General features: G+C 34.9%; 1 protein-coding gene across 3 annotated transcripts in view; it reads right to left on the bottom strand.

The window, feature by feature from the left end:
* Nucleotides 1–806: 806 nt before the first annotated feature.
* Cpne3 (copine 3) overlaps nt 807–23,229 on the bottom strand; it is a 46,255-nt gene continuing 23,832 nt past the window's right edge. For all 3 annotated transcript variants that reach the window (XM_020179168.2, XM_020179167.2, XM_074068798.1), the window contains 10 exons: nt 23,023–23,112; nt 19,084–19,182; nt 15,521–15,607; nt 14,544–14,603; nt 13,833–13,966; nt 9,555–9,609; nt 9,423–9,474; nt 6,391–6,524; nt 5,076–5,312; nt 807–3,196 (listed from right to left, as the gene is read on the bottom strand). In XM_020179168.2, coding sequence (XP_020034757.1) covers nt 3,086–3,196; nt 5,076–5,312; nt 6,391–6,524; nt 9,423–9,474; nt 9,555–9,609; nt 13,833–13,966; nt 14,544–14,603; nt 15,521–15,607; nt 19,084–19,182; nt 23,023–23,112 — 1,059 coding nt within the window. In that variant the 3' untranslated portion in view covers nt 807–3,085. The remainder of the gene's footprint in view (nt 3,197–5,075; nt 5,313–6,390; nt 6,525–9,422; nt 9,475–9,554; nt 9,610–13,832; nt 13,967–14,543; nt 14,604–15,520; nt 15,608–19,083; nt 19,183–23,022; nt 23,113–23,229) is intronic.

Here is a 23,229-nt window from a genome sequence, read left to right as displayed (position 1 = left end):
TACAAATGACTCAGTCTGTGGAACAGACTGTTATAGCAGCAGAAGATGGATTAAGATACTTGAGCTGGTGGAGTGCCTCAAACAGTAAGAGTGCAAGCATGAAGCCCAAAACCCAGTGCTGCAAAAAAAAAAAAGGATACTTTATTTCTAACTTGATAAGATGCAGAGAAAGAATAAAAACAAAAATATTACTGTGTCACAACAAAAAGTAACTTTATCCAAAAGGAATTCACATGGAAGATGTAGTTAACAGGAATTCATATATTAGTAAATTAGACACATACTAAAAATACAAAATAATCTCTTAGAATTTCCACCAAACTTTATATGCCACTTTCATAAAGAAATAGAGAGTAGGAAAGACTTAGTAAAGATGGCTCTCCTGTAAGTTTACAAAATGCAAAGTGTGCTATAATATAGCATATATAGCAAGGAGCCCCTGAATTCACTTTGGAAAGGCTACCTAAGGCACACCCCAAGTAAGCAGCTGTAAATCCCTGATCAGATTTTAAATTGTTTGATAGTCTTACAACTGGTCTTAACCACAAGATGGTATGACTAGGCCAATGCTTATATTATTTTCTCAGTACATGTCTATGTGAGAAATGGGCACTGTCACTTAATGCACATTTGTAATACAACTGACTACATGAGGCCTGAAACTCAATTTGGATTTTTTTTTCTTTTTAAGAATGAATGGCACTTGAACAAATGGTAGCACAATAGGAAAGGGATTATTTCATGTAAAACAATATTAAAACAGCATGTAGTGAAACTGAATGTTAAAACTATAAGAACTTTAAAAATAATTTAGAAATTATAAATGCTTTTATTTCAAACTGCAGAAAGGTACCAATTACCTTAATTTGCTAGAATCATAGTTTTTATGAATAACACATCTACTGATGAACATGATCAAGAGTAAATAATTTAAACAAAAAGATTTTTTAAAGGAAACAATTCTGGTAAAACCAGAATATGAAATTAAGAAGACCAAATCAAAAAAGACAGTGGTGACTGCTATTCATCCAATGAAAACAATGAATGCTCGTGACCAGTGGTTCCCAGGTGGCCTGTACAGGTAGGTGGCTCAGGTATTACTGAGGAAGGGTGAGGAGCAGGCCCACTGAGACTCAGCAGCATACAGAGAAGTTCCACTTCTACCTCCTTTACCACTCATTGAGAATATGTGTAAGTCATTTCTTAAAAGGATTCCAATGTTTAAAAAAGAAAATTCTGAAAACCTCAGCAACACGTCTAAGCTGTTTCCAAGCACACAAAGAGTACTGAAATTAGGACATCTGAAACAATGAAGGCTCCAAAAAAAAGAGAAAATGATCAGGTTTCTTTCCCTTTATTGAGTATGTTGAAATGACTTGCTGACTAATGAGCCATACTGTAGACTAGCAGCCTATTTTAGGTGGGTCCCATAGGGTTAACAGCACATACCCAGAGGCCAGCTAGCTAAATGGGAAGGTGGTAATGGCTCACCTGGGCTAGGCAACCATGACAACAAGTAGGTCCCTTCTGAGCCAGACCTGGCAATGAGCTGTCTCTGAGAACCCAAAGCTGTTCATGGCTGACAGCTTACTTCTTTCACACACTTCAGAGAACAAGAGGAATGGGCTATGCTGCAGGTTTTCAGTAACACTGAGAGGGTAGCTTACCTGGTACTCTGTACATCCACTAAAGGATAGGCAATAAGCACACAGCCTTAAATTGTTAACAATAATTGGCCAATATATTGACTGTCACACAAGTACTCAATCAAATGCTACTGAATCTATTCTGAAAATTTAATATTCATAAAGTAATATTTTTGAAGGGAAATAATAGGAAAATAGATTTACTTTAAAAAAATATATTAAGTCTACTCTATCCAAATGCAGCAGTTAGAAAAGGGTTTTTTGGTTTAATTTTTTTTTTTAAGTTATAGCTTGTTTTATGCTTAGTAGAATACATTCTGTACTTATGAAATTGCATATTGTTAAAATACATAATGTGATTTTTAATTAATACATAATGAGTATAATGAGCTTAAAACGCAAACAAAAATGCTATTTTTATGAAAAGGAGCAAATGTCTAAGTAAATCTGTACAAATCAATGTATGGGATCTTAGCAAGGAAGGTATAAAAACTACTTTAAAAAAAATAAGTCTTCAGTTAGAGGAAAATGGAATTCTGAGTTTTTACCTTGTATGTTTGGTCCTCATAGCTTTCCTGAACAAAGCAATCCTCACCACTTTAGAAAACCCCAATTAAAATAATCTAATAATGTTAAATCTGGGACAACTTATCATTTGTGCATCTACAGAATCCTTAGTGTCACATTCAGTCAATGAAAGAACAGGCAAAATGTGCCCATGTTTACAGCATTCCACAATGAAAATAAAAGATCTAGAAAGACAAATTAAAAATGATTTACTCACACGAAGATCTTTTTACTTACAATACATTTAAAGAATTGAGTATGTGCCTTTTCTTTTCATGAAGTCCCATGTGAATACATGCTGTTTTGTAAGCCACGCAGTATCTAAACTGCAGCAAAAATAGGTGCCAAGTAAAAGAAGTTTTCCCCATGGAAAAGGACTGAATATAGTTATAACAATAAATTCAGTATTACCTAATTTAAGAAGCTCTCTCAATCAATAACATGGGCCATGGCTTGCAAAACATTTACTATGAACAAAGTACAAAGTACAGCAATTTGCAAATCCCATCGCCCTAACAATTTTCCATTCCTTCTACCAGCAACATATAAAAATGGCATTTTCATCCAAAGAAAGTAAACAACAAAACCACAAAAATCATCTTTCCCCACACTAAGTTCTAATTCAAACAGCTTCACTGCAATTATTGTAAATCACTAGCAATTGTGAGTTGATTGAGCAAAGATGGACTAGGCACTGTCCCCCTCAAAAGTATAAAAACTATGCTTTAAACAGATATAATAAATGAAAAGCTAGGTTGCCATTATACATGCTGGCGGTAAAAAGTACATAGAATGTAGACACATGATTTTGTGTAAGAGATGGCACTGCTTCTCACAGCATAAGAAGTTCTTTGAAGTGGTCACAGCTCCTTTTACTTCGTAGCAGGGTTCTTGGGAGGAAGGAGTTTGTACGTGTTGAAGTAACCCACCACCTGCTGGGGAATTTCCGCCAAGACACACTGTGCAAGTGCTTCTTTAGGGGCCTTCAAAAAACAAAACCCAAGTCACTATTAACCACCAAAGATTTACTGGCTTTTTGATAAAAGGCTATGGATACCTCACCAGCCATTAAAAAAAAAAAAAGCAGTAATTCCCAAATCCTAGGCTTGTATCCTTTCTTAGGATCAGTCCACAAAATATAGAATAAGCTGAGTAACCAATATTACTTATGACCGCTATTATCACCTGTACTAATATGGTCTAGTTCTGTCTTTGGCACCAGTCTTTTAACATTTAGTGAATTTTTGTTGTTCTTTAATTTTGAAATGTGAGTCTTTACTTACTTAGCATTAATTATTTTTTTACCTCTATTCTGAAATAATTACAGGTTCATAGGAAGTTGCAAAGATAATAGAGGTACTATGTACCTCTCACCCAGCATTCTCTAAAGGTAATAGCTTACATAGCTACAGTGTAATATCAAAACCAGGAAACTGACATTGGTACCAACCTTATTCAGAGTTCACTGATTTTACATGCACCCCTGTGTGTGTGCCATTGCTCTGTGCAATTCTGTCATCTGGGCAGCTTTTTGTAACTACCATGACAATCGAGACACACAACAGTTCATATTACCACAAAATCCCTAACATTACCATTTTATAATCACACACACCCTATTTCCCCTGCTGCTGCTAGTGGGAGTGCAAAATGCTGTAATTACCATAGGCCCTAGCATTACACTCCATACATCAATGGGTTTCACATAAAATAGCAAAAGCTAGAAACAACCTGGATGTCTTTTAATGGGAGAATGATTAAGCAAACTGAAGTATATCCACACCAAGGAATACTATTCAGCAATAAAAAGGGATACATGTATACAGACTTTTAGAATAGCTGTTAGCTGATTACGGGGCTGATAGCCTGGGTAATAGTAATATTTAGACTCTTTGTGTTTAGACTTTATGTGGTTTCTATAATTTCACATATCAGATTAAATTTCACACAGCATTATAAGTGAGATTTCTACATGCTCCTTTTAAAATGACAACTAAAACCCAGAACTAGCTTTTAAAAATTACTTTATAATATTATAGGGCATTTATGAAACTGGCATTACATATTTATTTGTTATGAGAGCAACTAATAAGGCTTTCCTCCAATTGATACAGTGTGGAAAAAATGGAAAGTACTTCAGCACAGGTAGAACAGATCCTTTAAAACACTGACTTTTAGAAAGACTAAATGATACAGAATCATCATAAAAACAAAACAAAAAACAGAAACATATGCAACACTGGGGTGACTCTCAGAAGAATCATTCTAAGTAAAAAAGTCAATACCCAAAGTTCACATACTGTATGACTTCATTCATATAAATTTTGGATATGATAAAATTATAGAAATGGAGAACAGATTAGTGATTTCCATGGGTTAAGGAGGGGACAGATGTAGAAGGGAAGGGGCTGTGCCACAAAAGGGCCATGAAGGACCCTTGTGCAATGCATCTTGATTACGTTACTGTAAAGATCCTGGTTTTGCACAATAGTTCTAAGGAGGTTACCACTGGAGTAAGTTAGACCCAACAGTCTTCTAAGGTTTTTATCAGACTGACTTCCAGATTGATAAATTCACTATATGCCTATAAAAAGGTTTTCCTTTTTCCTGTTTTACAAAGGTGAAGGTAAAATATATTTTAAGACATTGACAACAGTACCATTTTAATAATATATTGCACAGACGTCAAGAGGCACGTAAGACATTATTACAGTGCCAAATCCAGTCAGAGCTCCTTTATGAAAAAGCAACAGCGCTCACATGGCCCCTGACTCTGCACGCTTACTCAACTGCTTGGTTGTGGACTAGCAAAGGACTGTGTTCAAATACTAAGGCGTTCGAATAGGGTGATACAGTACTCACATTCTGGAACTGTCTGAAAGGCACAAACTGGACAATATCCCTGATGGCCATCTCGCCTTCTGGGGAGCGGAGACTTCCCCCATCACCATCTAGAAACTCCATGGCACTGAAGTCAGCTCCTCCAACTCCAACGATGATGATGGACATAGGCAGCTTGGCAGCATGAACTATAGCTCGCCTGGTTTCATCAAGGTCAGTGATCACACCATCAGTAATGATCAAGAGCACAAAATATTGCTGCCAAAAAAGAGAGTATGACCACTGAGCAGATCAAGCTCACAAACAATGAAAAGAGTGACTAATGACATCTCTAGCTGATGAATCATTCTGTCTCTTTCTCATTCGCCTTGCAAGTTTCTGTCTAGGACACCATCTGCATAAAATATTCTACAATTCTCTGACAACAAGGAAATTGGCTCTTACAAAAACTACAGGTACATTAAAAGTGCAGCATACCACAAAATAAGACTGGCAAAATACACAGAAGCAAGGCATCTAAATGTCAAAGATTAACCTTTTAGTAAGCATAGGAATAAACATCTTTATTAAATTAAAACATTAAATATGTCAAAGTATGGATCAAAGGAACAAGTGGCAACTCCATTCTCAAAAGATCAAATAAATATGGAAGCAGTAGAACTGTCCACCAACTAAACTATACTTTTTAAAAAGTTGACATGGTTTAAAGTAGCAAATCTTTTTCTCACATTTTGTCATCTCTGATAAGAAATGTTACAAAAAAACATTACTTCAAGTGAGTTCATCTAAATCGAGACAGGGAATAAGATTTATAATAGCAGTTAATGTGTGCACTGAGTGTTTCCTCTGACACAGGCACTATGTACTTTATATGAATTATCTTATTTAACCCTTTCAACAGTTGCATGAGGTTGCTTCCCCACCTACTCTTACATCTAAGTATATTGACGCTAGGAAAGATTTGGCACCCAAAGTCCAACTGGAAATGGATAGACAAGTCATACCTCCTTAATACAGTAATTAATCTTATACTAGTAATGGATACAAGCCTCCCTGAGCCTTCATTTGTGACATCTACTTCAAAAAGGTAGATGACTTCCAGCCTTTATTTATTCAAAAGACAGAAAAGATTCACGAATGTAAACATTGTTTTGCTGTTGTCTTATTTTTAATGATCATTATTTTAACCATGACAGTTATACTCCCAAAGCAATGATGACTACATCATTACTTCTTGCTCTTGAGTCTGTATTGCAACAAACCAAATAAATAGAAATATGGCACCAGGAGGAACTACCAATCCACATTCTTCCCATCCTAATCACAGAGCACTTACAGAAGCTGTCTGCTGTTGTGTGGCCACAGCTGCAAACCTGGCCACATGATTTATGATTGGAGAAAAATTAGTTGGTCCATAGAGTTTTATCTGAGGAAGACAGGCCCGATAAGCCTCTATAATGCCTTGAATTCCTAGACCAAAAAAAAGCAGTATTAAAAATCCCCACTACAATGTGATAATTCACAGTACTGGCTAATCAATTATCTATCAACTTATAGTGCTTTAAGTAGCTAAAAGTTCTATATTTAGAAATTCTTCTGAACTTTGTTATAAAACTCCATAGCTATGCTCTACTACAAAAACCTACAACTCTGCCCTTCCCTAGTAGGAGGCATGCATTGTTATCTCAGTCAAATTATTCATTAGTCTACAGTTTTTTAACATTTGTGCATAATTTTGATACGACTGATGGAAAGAGAACCATGAAAAAGGTGCTCTATCATATGGCTGATGAAAAGGAGTATGAAAAAATTACTGATAAGCTGAAAAATCATTTACATAGTTGGTCACAGTTCCTATAAAAATACTATATAGTTATACTGCATTTTGCTGTAGAAATGCTAATGAGTTTGTTTATGAGGTACTACCCCTGGGCCTACCAGGGGCACATTTGACTAGCTATGATCAATGCATGTGAATGGATGTGACATCCGTGTCTAAGTAGATGTCTTAAGAACTACTACCTGTTTGCTCTGCTCTGTTGCTTTCTCTCTGCCATGGCAACAGTGCATCCCAGAGAAGCACCTGCTCCTTCAGCCTGAGTTCCAGAATAAGAAACATGGGGAGCCAGGCATAGAGGTGTAGACCTGTACTCCCTGCAATCAGGAAGCTAAGGCAGGAGGATCAAGAATTCAAGACCAGCCTGGGACTGCATGACAAGACCCTGCCTCAGGGTAGGTAAGGGAGGGGGCGGGGAGGGGGGAAGGAGGGAGAAATGACCCAAACATTGTATGCACATATGAATAAAAGAAAAAATAAATTAAAAAAAAAAAAACAAAAAACAAGACCCTGCCTCAACAAAACAGAACAGAAACATGGAGCAGAGCTGCAATCTAACCACAAGTGTGCAAGAAATAAACTACTGTCATTCATTGTAAGAGACTTTTTCTTTATTACAAAAAGCTTGACCTAGTGAAAGTAGACTACCATTCCTGGGTAAAAAACACTGCAGATGAAACCTGTATCCTATATGAGCACCTGTTTGTTGAATCTGCCTTCACTAACAGAATTTACGATGCAGGCAGAATATAAGAAATCTCAAAGAATTCCTTACAATATTTTCTGAGACCATCACAGAAATCTGCCACACAAAAAAACTTATAATGTAAACCAAGTCAGATCTCTTATTTTTAAAATATCCAACAGAACACACACATCAATAAGGACCAATAACCAGTTTAAAAGCTTCACAAGACCAACTCTCTCCTCTTAAAATTTAAGAGTTCCAGTAAACTTCTCTTTTAAAGTAGAAACAAACAGTCTTATGAACAACCTTTAAGAACATCCCTAATCTACATACAGAGGTGACTTTACATACAAAAATTGATGCTGTAACTATTAGTCCAGTAGCAATAAAAATAATAACCTTAACATTGGTTAGCGGCAAGATCTCACACTGCAAGGAAATACACTTTAGAAAAATTGAGCCAATAACAACAACATTTTCTTTCATTTCTATCTTCTCAGCTTGCTTTTCAACCTGAAGGTATAAACATCTAATTTCTTCACACCTTTCAATTCCTTAACTTTTAAAACTGAATTATGCCAAAATCCTTTCTTTGCATTAAAGAAACAAGTGTATGGTTATTTCTAGACAATTAAGTTCAATGATTAATTTAAGAAAGGGAATTTAAATTCCTTGCTTTAAACTAAGGCTGTGTTTTATTTCCATACAGAATTTCTCTCATCTAAAATTGAACTGATTCTTTTTCCAACCTATAAACCAAAATGGCAAAAGCCGTGCTTGGTGATCAGCCCAAAGATGAGCTCATACTACTTACAGAGTAAATGAACTCCTAAAATGAGTTGTCACATGATGCAAGTCATCCATATTCAAAAAATGATTCCAGTTTCACCATAAGAATAAAGCATAGTTCTTAAAAAAGAATAATATCCCCAGTTTAAAATAACTACGGATAAAAGAGGTTATACCTAGCACTGAAAGTCCCTCAAAGGAACAGTGAATCAGTGTGTTAAAGTATCCTTCATCAAAGGAAAAATCTCCATGCAAACTGCCCCAACCAATGGCCCCATGCTTTTCTCCCTTATTGTTCAGGAATAGAAAGAAAGAATACATTCTACTAGCAAGCTATATATTTTGTAGTTGTTGAAAGGATCCTTTACAGAAAATTAGCCTACTGTCTAGAATTTAAAATAATGCCTCTAACCCTACATCTACCTTTCCTTCTCCAGTTTGTTTGGTCTTATATAATTTAATGGGAAACTTGGCATTTTAGGTTGATTGTTCAATGCGGAAAAAAGGAGAAAGCATGTGGATATTGAGGTACAAAGAAAAAAGTGAAATGTAAGATCAATAACTGCCTCCTGTTCTTCACACAGAGAAACCTGCTACAAGAGTTCAATTCTTTGTTCGTTTAACTTGCCCTACCTACTTACAGAATATTATGTTAGCAGCAAGAAATTAGAAGCTGGACACTTTGTAGAAAATGACTACTACTCTGAAAAAGGGTCCCACAGGTCTAAAATACTGAATTGCACAATCACTTTATCTGTAAAATCACTTTTAATATATAGTGATTCTTATTGATCTTCTCCTGAGATTGTGAGTTTTCTTGTTCTGTTAAGCCTCTTTAAGGTGAACCTTCATCATTACAATACTGACTTGCCTCATAATTATCATTATCACCCTAAACACCAACCTGGTACAACTCTTCTACCTTATCGAACAGAGTTAAATGTGTCACAAAATGAAACCTAGGGGTGAAATTTAAGCAGTTTTAAATCACAAGGAAAAACAAGAAACAAGTGAGGGTTTCAGTTTAATGTCTTCGTGTCTATTTTTAACTTACCATTGCAGTAGGGATTGGATGGATTAAAGTTCATTGGAAACTCATGCGATACCTGTCAAAAGACAGAACAAGGACTGATGAGGCCTGTTTTGCTTTTCTAGGAGGCAAAGCTTCAACGAGTTGTCCTCTCACCTGCCACTGAGGAGGTATCTGAGCTCCAAATCCAAAAGCTGGAAACATCTTATCACTAAAAAGAGAATTGGAAAAAAAAGTAAAATACTGCTTTTTCTTCAAAAGAAAGAATTTTTATCTTTAATTACAATAAAATCAATATGAGCTTATTTTAAAAAAAATTCAACATCTCAAAAAAGTATAAAGATAAAACAAAGGTTATCCATAACTCCCACAGAGAACCAATGCTAACACTTGACAATTTTCATTTTAAACATTTTTCTGTACAATAAGAGAGAAAAAAATGTACCTCTATGTATTTTATAAAAATGGAATTTATATTTGTTTTACAAGCTTCTCTTTTTTCTTTAAATGTTGTACATCATTTCACTGAATAAATGCATAAACAAACCCAAAAAAAGCTCTAAAAAACACAAGTTTTTCCATTAGTTTATGGCAAACTCATTTTGCAATAAAACCATTTAAAATATGATTAGTCATACATCTGTCCACAGAAACACTGTACAAATGCCTAACATCATAAGACCCTCAGGTTTCCGCAGAAAAATGTTTGGCTATCTGGACTAAACAGGTAGGAATGGTAGAGATTGTCGATCTGAATATGTACCATCATGTGAATGGCTGCTGAGTGTTCCACTAAAAGACAGTCTCCATGTCCACACTGATACAGTCCGCTATTATAAAATGTCAAAATGAACTTACTAACTTTTCTACTGGAGATGTCCTTTGTGTAGTCGTTCCATTTTTTGTTTTGTTTTTTGAGGCAGAGGCAGGGTTTCACTATGCTGCCTACATAGCCCAGGCTAATGGTTGGCCTTGAATTTGAAATCCTCTTGCCTCAGCCTTCCAAGGGATTACAGGCATTCACCACCATGCTCAGCTATGTATTAATTCTTAATGATCCTTTTACATTAAAGACAGAGTTTACATCATGTCAGAAATATTTTTCCTAGCTTGTAGTCTGTCTTTAACATTGGTTAGAATATCTTTCCCATCATGGTTTTTAATATTAATGAATGTGAATACATAGAAATTCCTTCGTGATTTCTTCCTTTGCTATACTGCTTAAAGACCTTCCCTACGCTGCAAGTTTATAACCAATTCATATTATATTTTCTCTGAGAACTTTCAATGTTTGCTTTTGATATTAAATTTCTCATTCATCTGGAAAGTGTTTGGAGTAGCATATGAAGCACAAACTGCTGCTCCCCGACCATATTGTTCCCTCCGTCTTTAATAACAGAAGGTTATAGGCGACTAAACCTCCTAGCTTCGATGGGCTGGGTGGGGTCAGGTGACTGTATGCTAAATTCACATATGAGTACATATGAGTCTATTTCTGGCCTACTTGTTTGGTCCACTGTCATGGACTAGTTCCATCCTCTAGCTCTAAAATAATGTTTTTACCCTTGTTCCTTCCTATTATTGCTTATACTCTCTCATCAACAAAATTAGAGATAAGGGCAAAATAGTTTCTGCCTGGTAGCGAGGGGGTTGGGGGGAGAGGGAAGGGGCAGGGGCAAAGGGAAGGGGCAGGAGGAAGAGGGAGAAATGACCCAAACATTGTATGCACATATGAATAAAAGAAATAAAAAATAATGTTTTTATATGATTATTAAATATGTCCATGGTTATACAAACAATGGTTAGAGCAAATTCCCCTTCATCTATTTCTCCTTTTCTTAAAAAATTACTTGGCTATTCTGATTCATTCTTTTTGTAGAGAATTTTAAGAATAATTTTATCAAGGTTTCACTTCATTTTTTTTGTTAAAATTGATTAATTCAGAAAGAAATTTCACATATCATATTATATTATAGTTATTATATCATTATTAATAAGATTTCTGCCTATCTAGAAATTGTGATATACCTTTTCATTTAAAAAGTTTCCTTCTTTGTTCTTCAGTACAATTTTATTGTCTTCCTTATTAAAGATCACAGATGTTTTATTAAATTCATTTTCAATTTTTATTAGACTATTTACTTTTATTGCATTTTAAATTCTGACTTATTATAATTTTTTAATCTGCTATTGTTAGCTAATGAGAAAGTGATTTTTTTTTTTTTTTGGCGGGTGTGGGACAGTGATACCAGGTCTTGCTATGTAACCCAGGCTGGTTTCGAACTCACAAATGATCTTGCCTCAGTCTCTGGAGGGCTGGGACTAGAGGCCTGTACCATCATGCCTGGTGAGAAAGATTGTTTATCTTATGTTTTCCAAACTCTTGCTGCTTTCTAGTATTTTTTCAGTTTATTCTTTTTAGGTTTGAATTCGTTCCTTATAGATTTGTATGAACTTGTTCTGGCCCAGTGCCCTTGTGAGAAGAGATGCTAACCGCCTGTCCCACTCCTTCCATAGTTCCTGGTCTATTCAGGTTTTCTATCTCTGAAAGCTTCCTAAAAAATTATTCTTTAATGGGGAGACGGATGAATATGATCAAAGTATGCTACATGCATGTATGGAAATATCATAATAAAACCTGTCATTTTGTGCAATTAATATACACACTAATAAAAAGTGAAAAAATCCTTTAATCTGGATTTTCAAATATAATGGCATAAAATTTTACTAAGTATTACTATTATTTTTTGGTTTTTCTCTGAATTTATGCTTATAATCTTTGCCTCATTAATAATATTCTACGTATGTTTCTCTCTTTCTTGGGAGTCAGTGTTGCCAAAGGTTTGCATAAGTATGCTGAACTTGCAAAGAATCATCTCTTAAAATCGTAACTGTGACAGTGTGTCTCTGAAGTCCAATGGCCCAGGCTCCATTCTGTCTCCACCAGTTACTAGCCAAGTGATCCTTAAAAAGTGAACTAAATCCCCATGCCTCAGTTTTCTCACCTGTACACTAGTACCCGTCTCACAGCAAAATATACGAATCAGATGAACATTAAACAGGAAGTACTTTAAATGGTCACTGGCACACAATAGCTAATAGTTATAAGGAATCTACTATTATTAACCACATTTTCTTCTTATTCTTTTATTTTGTCAAAAGCTAGTTCATTTACACTCAATTTTCCTTATTTAAAAATAAAGGCATGTAAAGCCAGAACTTTCCTTACTAGAGAGAGGACCAGGTATAGTCTTCTCATTGTCCTTTGCTTGTAGATTGTCTGTTATTACACACTGATTTGCTCTTTGATCTAAGAGTTACTTAAGTGGGTTTTCTCATTTCTGTGTGGTAAAATTACTTTAGTTATCCTTTTGTTATCAATTTCCAAGTAGCACACTGAGAAAGTAAACCTGAAAATTTTCTTTTTGTATAAGAATCCCAATATAATTGTGATACCTTTAAATTTTTATTATATTTCTAGCTATTTTAACTTGAAATGTTTTAATACTGTTATTCAATATGCCCATGGTTATATTTTAACTTGGGATTAGAAAACAAAGTATTCTATAAAGTAACTTTTTATTATATTTAATGATTATTGCCTTAAATTTTAACAGATATATTGGAACTGCTACCTTTCCTTTAGATTTGTTTGTATTTACCTGAAAAATCTGCTTCTAAATTTTGCCATGACAGATTAATGAAAAGTCCCATCAATGTGTAAGAAATTTTATCATAAGATAACAATAGGCAAAAACAAATGAAAATTTATCCTGTGCTGTACCAGATTCAGATAAAAATAAAAACTAAAACTGATTTTCTTCTATTGTTTACTAAACCTTCAAGAGCACCTATTCAAATCTATTCAAACTCTAATCTTTTTACTTCTTTTGTTTTTCTTTTTGTGGTGCTAGGGATTGAGATCAGGTCTCAAGCATGCTAAACACATGCTCTACCACTGAGCTAGTTACATGCTCAGTCTCCAAATCTATTCAAAATGCAATGGTTGTAAATTCATTCAGAATATTTTGCAGCGATTAAATTAACTGACCGTTTAGCCTTGTTGCAAATCACTTTTTAAAAAATAATTTGGATCATTCTTGGTCTTTCTCTAGAGATGAACCACTTTCAGTCTCTTGAAAATGTATTCCTTTCCTTATAAACTTTACCATCACTTTTACAAAAAAAAAGGGGGGGGCGTAATTTGATGACTGCCAAGGAAATAAATATGTTAAGAAAAAGATTTTTACTACTATTTAATAAAAGGTTTCATCTGGACTTCAATCACATATACACACAAAGAACTTATCCCTCATGACTATACCTCAACGATTGTCACAAAGAGAACAGAAAAAAACAAGCTACTCCCCTAGCACCTTCATCCTACCACCTATATCCGAACACTAGTTTTAGTGTTTTCAAAGTCATACTCACGTATCATAATCTTGAATGACCAATCCCACAGACCAGATGGCAGTCAAATACTCATTAACACCATTAGGACTCATGTAATGAAGGGAGTCCGGAGACCTTGGGTCACCATTGGAGCCAGTGAAGTCCACTCCCACCTGCCAAATAACAATGGCAGCCCTTACTAAGGAGAAGGCATAGACACCTGTCTTTGAGACTGAAGAAAACTCCAGGAGATGGGATACATTGATCCCAGAGACTGGTCCTGCCATTTCCTAGCAAATACCAACCAGTATTTCCAGAGACAATTGAACCATTAAAGCCTCAACATGAAACTAGCTGCTGCTCTTATGTTTCTAGCTATCTTGAATCATTATATCCATGACTCAGACTTAGGGGTTGTTTTTTATAAGTTTTTTTGGAAGGCAGCTATGTTTACCACTATACCAATGCAGACTAAAAGTTTTTTTGATTAATGCTTCCTATTCCTTTAATTATTATAAAATAAAAGCACTGGTTTCTGCATATATGCTTTCTCTCAGGAGAAAGAGATATTTCATCAAAAAACTCAAAATGTCCATGATGAATCTAGACAACCTGTCTGAGGTCTCTGGGGACAGCATACTAAACAGAGTGTGTAAATTATGAAACACTTTGGTAGTAAAAGAATACTGCAAAAGGGAGGAAAAAGCAGTATTTTATAGCCTATATTGGAAAATTCAGGGTAATACTTACAGTAAAACTCAGCTGGCATCCTCCCATGATGTAGTCAAGGAATGTGCATTCTACTGTAATCTAAAAACAAACAGCAAGCTGTTAAAATTGAAGCTCTCCCACTACAGAAGAGAAACAAAATGCTACTTGACATATGCTTTTAAGAGTTTGCAAACTGAACAGCATATGATATAAACATGTGTAAATTACCCCTGCATTTGAGTATAAGGAACTCCTATCCCTAAATGTCACAAACATGTAAGATTTTACTTCAGATAATTACAGCAATGTTAAGATTAGAATATTAACTGGAAAAGATGAAACATATTCATTTAAGTTTTAAGGGACTAGCATGATTCTAACATAGTTTTTTTGGGGGGATGGTAGTATTGGGGTTTTAACTCAGGGCCTCATGCTTGCTAGGCAGGCGCTCTACCACTTGAGCCACTCCACCAGCCCAAAATACAAAAAAATATTGGGTATTTTCCAGATAGGGTCTCTTGAACTACTTGCCCAGGCTGGCTTCGAATTGTGATTCTCCTGATCTCCGCCTCCTTAGAAGCCAGGATTACAGGCAGGAGCCACCAGTGCCTGGCTAACATGATAGTTTTAACAAGCATAGTTGTCAAGATTTTAAAAATAATAACAATAATAAAAAGTATACTTTTTCACCATAAGAAATTTCGGCTCTCCCCCTTCATTTATAACATCTCACCTTAAAATTATAACCAAGATAGAGCACTAGGTCATGCTAGTTCCATTAACAGGCTGGAAAAATACCATGGATCTTACATTTCCTAAGACAATGGAAAACTTTGATGTTGCTTGTCATTTGCTAAAAAAGCATAGTTTCATGAAATACTTCTGTACTATTTGCACTCTTCTTGTCCCTAAATGTTCATGTGATTTTCAGCTGCCAAAAGTAGTTGTTTGATATGAACCATACTGATCAGAGAACTCGAAATGTGACCCATTACAAGTGAACAAAGCCAGCTGACCTCACAGTGTTTCACACTGATAACACCTGAATTTTTATAGCTTTTTTTCTTCTGCCTCTTTTTTTCATTTATGCATTCATACTCAACCTGTAGGAAGAGAAAACAAAATGTTAATCTTTTCTAGCAATATTCAAAATGCCAAAATGAATTTAAATGAAACTTTTCTCCTTGGAATCAAACCACTTACTGGTATAGGTCTGCTGCAAAATATAACTCTGATACAATTACATAATGCATTAAGTATGTGAAATATTTATTGGTCAAATTTCCAACAAATAAGGTATTCCAAAAATTGAAAAACTTAAAATAGTTTCTAAGTATAACCTTTGCCTCTATAGGTACTTTCCTTGCAAATACTCTAAGTAATAAATTTTCTTCTTTATAATACAAAAGTAAAATGTTACTCTTAGCTGCTAGTAACACAAAGAACAAAAATATGTTGCTTAGAAAAAGAAAAAAAAAATCCTAACCTCATAAAACAGAAATATATGAAGCCCAGCCCTGAAATAAATTATGCAGCCAACATCTCTTTCTAGTGAGAATATGTGTTAAGAATAAATCTAATTTAAAGATGGTATAATCCTTCTCCCTTGAATTTCCTTCCCCCAAAAAGAATGCTCTTCCCTCATCTCCTATTTATCCACCCTTCTTTAGGACTTGGCTCAAGTCATCCTCCTACTATAACTTCCGCTACTGTTCTAATCTTCTCTGACTGCCACCCATCTACAACCATTAAAGTTTAGCTACAGACTCTATATTATTCTCAATTGTTTTACTGCAGTATTTTTTTCTTCGCAGCTAGTGTATAATCAAAGGTATAATCTGAGTTATACCTTTGAATTCTCACTAACTTGCTGGTGGAATGGCTCAAGTGGTAAAAGTGCCTGATTGGCAAACCCCAGTATTGCAAAATACTGGCCCTGAGGCCCTGAGTTCAAACCCCAGTGTTGCAAAAAAGAAGAAAAAGAAAAAAAAAAGATGAATTCTCACTCAACTGCCTAATAGTAAGAACGTAAGATACACTTAATGAATACTTGATTAAGTAACCTCTAGTTAATATGAAGCCTCTTATGTACAACAAACAGCCATTATTAATTTTCTAACAATCAACATTTTCCCCAAAGGAACATAAGTACACAATAGAGACACCTGTATGCTGATGTTCTTTGCAACACTATTCACAATAGCCAAGCTTTGGGAACAACCCAGATGCTCTAAAACTAATGAATGAATCAAGAAAATGTACTACATATACACAGCAGAGTTCTACTCAGCCTTAAGGAATAATGACATATGGTTTGAAGGTAAATGGATGCGATCGGAGGACATCATATTAAGTGAAGTAAGCCAGGCTCAGAAAGATAAAGACCACATGTTTTCTCTCACATGTGGAAGATAAATCCCAAAGACAAACATATACACAAAACAAACATGATCAAATATAAACTCAGATGTAGAACATGTTTGTAATAGTGGAACTGTTCTATGGAACTAGAGGAAAGAGGGAAAAGAAAAGAGAATGATAGAGATTTAATATCGTAAACCTTAAGTTCTATAAAGGTAGAGGATATAAGAATGTGTATTGAAAACTGTTGAAAAATAAGGGATGGGAGGTAAAGGGCTAAGGGAGAGTAATGGAAGGGGTTGAATGGGCCAAAGTAAAGTACACACACGGTAGGATACATTGAGAAACCCCTTTGAACTTCAACTTTTTTTTTTTTCTTTTATTATTCATATGTGCATACAAGGCTTGGTTTATTTCTCCCCCCTGCCCCCACCCCCTCCCTTACCACCCACTCCACCCCCTCCCGCTTCCCCCCTCAATACCCAGCAGAAACTATTTTGCCCTTATCTCTAATTTTGTTGTAGAGAGAGTATAAGCAATAATAGGAAGGAACAAGGGGTTTTGCTGGTTGAGATAAGGATAGCTATACAGGGCATTGACTCACATTGATTTCCTGTGCGTGGGTGTTACCTTCTAGGTTAATTCTTTTTAATCTAACCTTTTCTCTAGTTCCTGGTCCCCTTTTCCTATTGGCCTCAGTTGCTTTAAGGTATCTGCTTTAGTTTCTCTGCGTTAAGGGCAACAAATGCTAGCTATGAACTTCAACTTAAATATTACTAACCAAAGACAGAACTGTAAAATAAGTACAGTGTGAGTGTGGGGATACTAGTGGGAGGGGCAGAGTGAATGATGTATTAGAATAGCAGAAATGCCTTAAACAGAGTTTTCATTAAAAAATAACTAGAATACTTCATCTCCTTCATTCAGTCTTTTGTAGGTATCTCTAAGGGACAGGCACTGTGCTAAGTAGAAATTGAGAACACAAAGATAAGACCAGGCCCTGCCCCTAGAAGAGTACTGTTATGGCAGTAATTATAAGCTTCACTCTGCTGGGCAAGGTGGCACACATCTATGATAAATGTAGCTAGGCGGCAACAGGAGGATTGCAACTTTGAGGCCAGCCTGAGCTACACAGTGAGACAGAAAAGTTTCATAAGTATTCTTATAAATAAGTTGGGGTGGTAAATGATAAATTGAATGCAGTAAAAGCAGCCAAAGCATCTCAACGAAATTCATGCCTTTAGATAGTAGCTTAATATTATATAAATTTTAAGTACTATGAACTAAGTTTCTATTCTTCCTGTGGTTAAGGAAAAGTCAGAAAAGTCAGAGAGCAGACTGTAAAAACCTATGCAAGAGTAGCATAGGTATACATAATTCAAGTCCTGGTATTTGGTGTTGTAGATATTAACCAAATGCAATGCCCAAAGCCTTTGATTTTCAATCAAACCGTATCTTTTGCTGTCTTAAGCCAAAGGAAGTCAAACCTCTAATACAAGTATAAACTTGGTGAGAAAGTCTCACGTGCGTAGTTTTTGATACCTACTTAGCCACACAGGATGGGTCTTAGGTCTGAAACACTTCCTTATCAAGAGATGACAGTCCACACAGCCTGTGCTAAGCTTACTATCTGTGCAGAAATAGCTTTCTAGTTTCAGACTCAATAAGTATATATTCTGCTTAAGCCCTTATGTCAATGGACCCGAGGCCCATGGCCAGCTTTCAACATTTCAGTCTCCCAGGCAAGGAGCAAGGTCCTTCTACTGAAGCACAAGACGGGGAGTACACAGGATAATCTGCCCTGATTAGGCTGCCAAAGGGGATTGCCAGGGAGGACTGATGCCTGCTACAGAGGCTGGTCATCTCTATCTTCTCTGTGTGAGTGAAATTTTATTCTATGCAGTGCTTGACTGTGTTATGTTTTTCCTTTTAAGATGCAAGGGGCAAAAGTCACTTCCATCCCTACTGACTGTTGTTGTCATGAACTTTACTTTTCTCCATGTAGTTGGAGTCCTCACCTGGCACTGGTGTTCTATGCAACAAAATGCATACCATAAGTATGAATTTTGGATTATCTGATACTACACAAATAAAATCTATAGATTTTTTTAAGGGAATTATGCAATATAGAGCAAAAGCATGGTATATGCCAAAGGGAAAAAACAAAATAAACACAGCTGAAATATATGGCATATACAAATGCAAAGATGTAACTTACAGGTGAGTTTCTGGCAGCTTCTTTCAGTTTTGTCATGGTGGTTTGAAATGTTCCAATAAGATCATGTGATCCATCATTGTCATAATCATAACACTCTACCTGGAATTAAATGTAATAAAAGTATAAAATAAAAATCAATATATTTTATTAAGAAGTGTTGGCTATAATAAATGTGGCCTATCAGGAAGTGCTTTTTAATTAAAATAGATGAATATGTCTAATATGCAATCCTTATCAGGACAAGTAAAACTGACTTCCTAAAGAAGCAATATTGAAATACTTTTAAAATGGACTCTAAGAGAGATAGATCCCAGGCAGATGAAAAAACCCAAATACTGCTTAAATTACACATTAAGCAGTTTCCAGTTTCTCTTTCATGCCCTCGATAAATGCTAGTAAAACGCAAAAAGGATTGCACCTGCTTTCTCATCTGCTCCTTTACCTGACTGTCACAATGTGATGGCTAGAGGCCATATCCTAGAGAAAGAAAGGAAGGCAAATCCTATGCAGCTAAAAGTTATACAATTAAGTCCTAGATAATTTAGAATTATGGGAAATGTATCTCATTAATTGCAAGCCATTAAGACTGGCTTGTATTAAGCATCAGATCTGCATCATTCTGAGGATCACAGCTCTTATAAAAAAAGGAAAATTCCAGGGCAAGAATACTTAGCTGCCTACTAAAGTATTTGTATTGAGTCATATTTACTCTATTCCCAGGTAAGACAAGGTGAGTTCTTGGCTCAGGTCTGGCTCTTGTAATTATTCACTTTCTCTGAAGCCAGAGAGAAAAGACTATCTTATTTGCATGTTGTTTTGTCAGGTTGACAGATACAGCTAAAAATTTTATATACCAGAATACTAAAACATTTTTTCCAATGGGAAGAAAAGGCTGTTATTAGCAATCTGAGGGGTTCAAGGGAAGTTGAAAACTACCCATAATGATTATGAATATTCAATAGCAATGTTTATATAGTACTTCATAATTTCAAAAGACTACTCCATTTTTGTGAACATTTACTATGTGCACCATCCACATTCTCTAATAGCCTTGTGAGGGGACAGAGTGGGAACCCTGTTACTATTATTCCCACTGTGCAGAACTGAAATTCAGAGAGATTAAATAAAAAGTCCTAGAAGATAGTATGACTTGTGTGGCAACCACCACCAGTGTAGCAAGGCTGTGGTAATAATACTTCATACATAAGGATACTATACTTCATAATAAATGCTTGTGACTGGGTAGCAATTTGCATTTGCTCTCAGCCAATAGAGAGCTCCATCTTGCTGATGTCCTTCACAAAGTTATATTAACCAACAAGCTGAAATGCTCAGGAACTTTACATGTTCACTTTGTAGAGTGATTGTTTTTCTTCTCAGTTCTGTACACTTAGTGTGTATCATAACTGAAAGTCTTTTGTTCCTTATTTTATTTTCATTATTCTTTGGGAACACTAAAAGCCAATCAGTGAATACAACCAGGCAAGTTCTAGAATTGTAATTGTGAGTAATGGAAAGGAATTTTGGTTGTTTAAAGAAATGCTTTGCAGGCACTTTGGTCACTGACCAAATCTGACAGCCTGACTCTTGCCCTACATATTCAATATCTAATTTTAAAATCAACCCCCTTAACCTGACTCTTTAATATGTCAAGGGAAAAGAAAATTAATACCATTAAAGACTTTTAGAGGAAGTAAAATTTCAATAATGTACAATGCAAACTATTTTAATGTTTTAATAAGACACTTTATAGCAGACATTTTTCAAATATGCACAAGAACTTTACATTTTAGATTTCATTCAGGGAACATTAAACTATCTCTAAGCAAGCTTAAGCTTTAATAAGGCCAAAGTTTTATTTAAAGAAACCTCATTAGGGACTAAAACTATAAATATGTTTAGACTGACTGAATCTTTAAGAAATATAAAACATTTTAAAACTAAAAGTTCTGATTACTCACTACAATAACTAAAAGGAGAAAGCTACTTGTAACTTTTGAGAGCAGGTATAACATTTCTTAATGCTGGTGTATGTTCAGATAAAGTTTGATGATTTATGATAAAGTAGGATGATTTATGTCATTTAATTTCTTCTCAAAAATGCAAAGACCAGTACTATTGGCTATATAAGCACAGCTATCAGAAGGAGTGAAATTTAAATATATACATATGTGCATATGTATATATATAAAATAATGCACACCCCCACAATGATACATTCACTAAGGCATTCCCATCTTAGGCAAGGTGGCAGCATGCACAGCTATTTCTCTTAGTCATTTAATCTTATAGAAACAATAGAAGCTGGAGTGATGACACATTGTAGCAAAGAAACTACTGAAGATTCTGACTTTATTCTCTGCTCTGTAGTTTTTTACTATGCCTCTAAGTAATTTCTAAACATTAAATAAATTACAGATGTATGAATATCTGATTTTACAAAGAAATACCGAACTAGAGAAATAAAGTCAGTGATGATGTGGCAAACCAAGTCGGGTACAATTAAAACAAAAAACTGAGAAACTATTAAGAATGGAAGACATTCATCAGACAAAACTCAAAAAATCAGTTTACTTACTATAATAAATTATCCCTGTAAGCAAGCCACTGTGAGCAAAAAAGTTTTAGAAACATTGTTTTGTTGTTAGCATACCATTATAAACAAATAGTTATGGCTTAGACTTTCCTACCTTCTCAGATTTAATGATACTTATTATTTTTAATGTGAAAAGCAAAAGTTCTGGATTTGGTCCAAGAATGAAAACTAATTATTAGAGTTACTTTTTTTTTCTTACAATTATAGTGTACCTAGATTTTCATTGCTATTTTAACATATCATACAAATCATATTTGAGATTGATTTTTAAAGTTCTCTATAAACTGGGAAAAATTTCTTATGTAGCTTAGAAAGTAAGTGGTTTTCAATAGTAATACCATCTCTACTGTGTCTAACAGATTATAAAATTTTCACTTTTGTTATATTACCTTTCCCTTCTTATATGATAGAAATTATTTTCTCTATCACATAAGTAAAAAAGTTATATGACCTTTCCAACATCCCTTATCTGGTTAAAAAGCTAAGTCAAATTTGAACTGTGATTTGATTCCAAATCTTATATGCCTCACATTACTTTTCCTACTTTCATTATATCAATTACAAAAAGAAAAACAAAACCAAAGAATACCACAGGAGTATATATATATATATATATATATACACTTATATGCATGTATATACAAACTAAGATAGAAATTATATGGCTAGATTAAACATTAGATCAACATCTTAGTTAAACATGCCTACTTCTTTAAATGAACTATTTTATTAACTGTAATACATTTTTATTTTAGTATTATTGTGTAAACATAAAACTCACTCCTATAGGTATCTGTTATATCATTTACTTTTTAAAAATGCTACCTTATACATTAATTTTATAAAATAGGTGAACATACGTGTATTTGTGTATGTATTTCATACATCTGTCTTACTTTCATATGTAAATCCCGGTCCTAACATGATGATTCAACTTAAGATCTTTCAACTTTACAGTGGTACAAAAGTGTACTACTTTAAGCTTTGAATTTTGATCTTTTCCCAGGCTAGCAACAGGTGATAAGATTCTCTTTTGCAATGCTGGGCAGCAACAGCAAGCTGAAGTTCCAGTCAGTCACAATCACTAAGGTGACTGTGACTGATACTTTATTGTGTGCTGTGTTGCTAAGCTATGATGTTTGGTAAGTTGAGTACATTAAATGCATCTTTAGCATGATATTTACTTTCTTTTATTCTTTTGGTGCCAGGATTGAATCCAAGGCCTCATTCATACTAACAGCATGCTCTATCACTAAGCTGCATCCCTAGCCTAACATATGATGGATTTATCAAGATGTAACCCCACTGAAAGTCATAACTCATTTGCATAAATTTCAATTTACCTTAATGGTTTTGTCCATATCTCCGTAGCATAAGGAGTTAAGGGAGATTTTAAAAGGCTTCCAAACAGGATTCAGGTTGTTTTTAATAACCTATAAAGGTGAAGATTCAAGGATATATAAGAACAATACTCAGTTCATTAACATTTTGTTCTTATCTTTTCTAGGTTCTTACTACATTCTCATCCTTCATCTCTCAACTCCTCATCC

This window comes from Castor canadensis, chromosome 3, assembly GCF_047511655.1.
Source record: "Castor canadensis chromosome 3, mCasCan1.hap1v2, whole genome shotgun sequence".
Lineage (NCBI taxonomy): Eukaryota > Metazoa > Chordata > Mammalia > Rodentia > Castoridae > Castor > Castor canadensis.
Note: the sequence above shows the minus strand (reverse complement) of the source record. Positions and strands in the feature narration are given on the sequence as shown.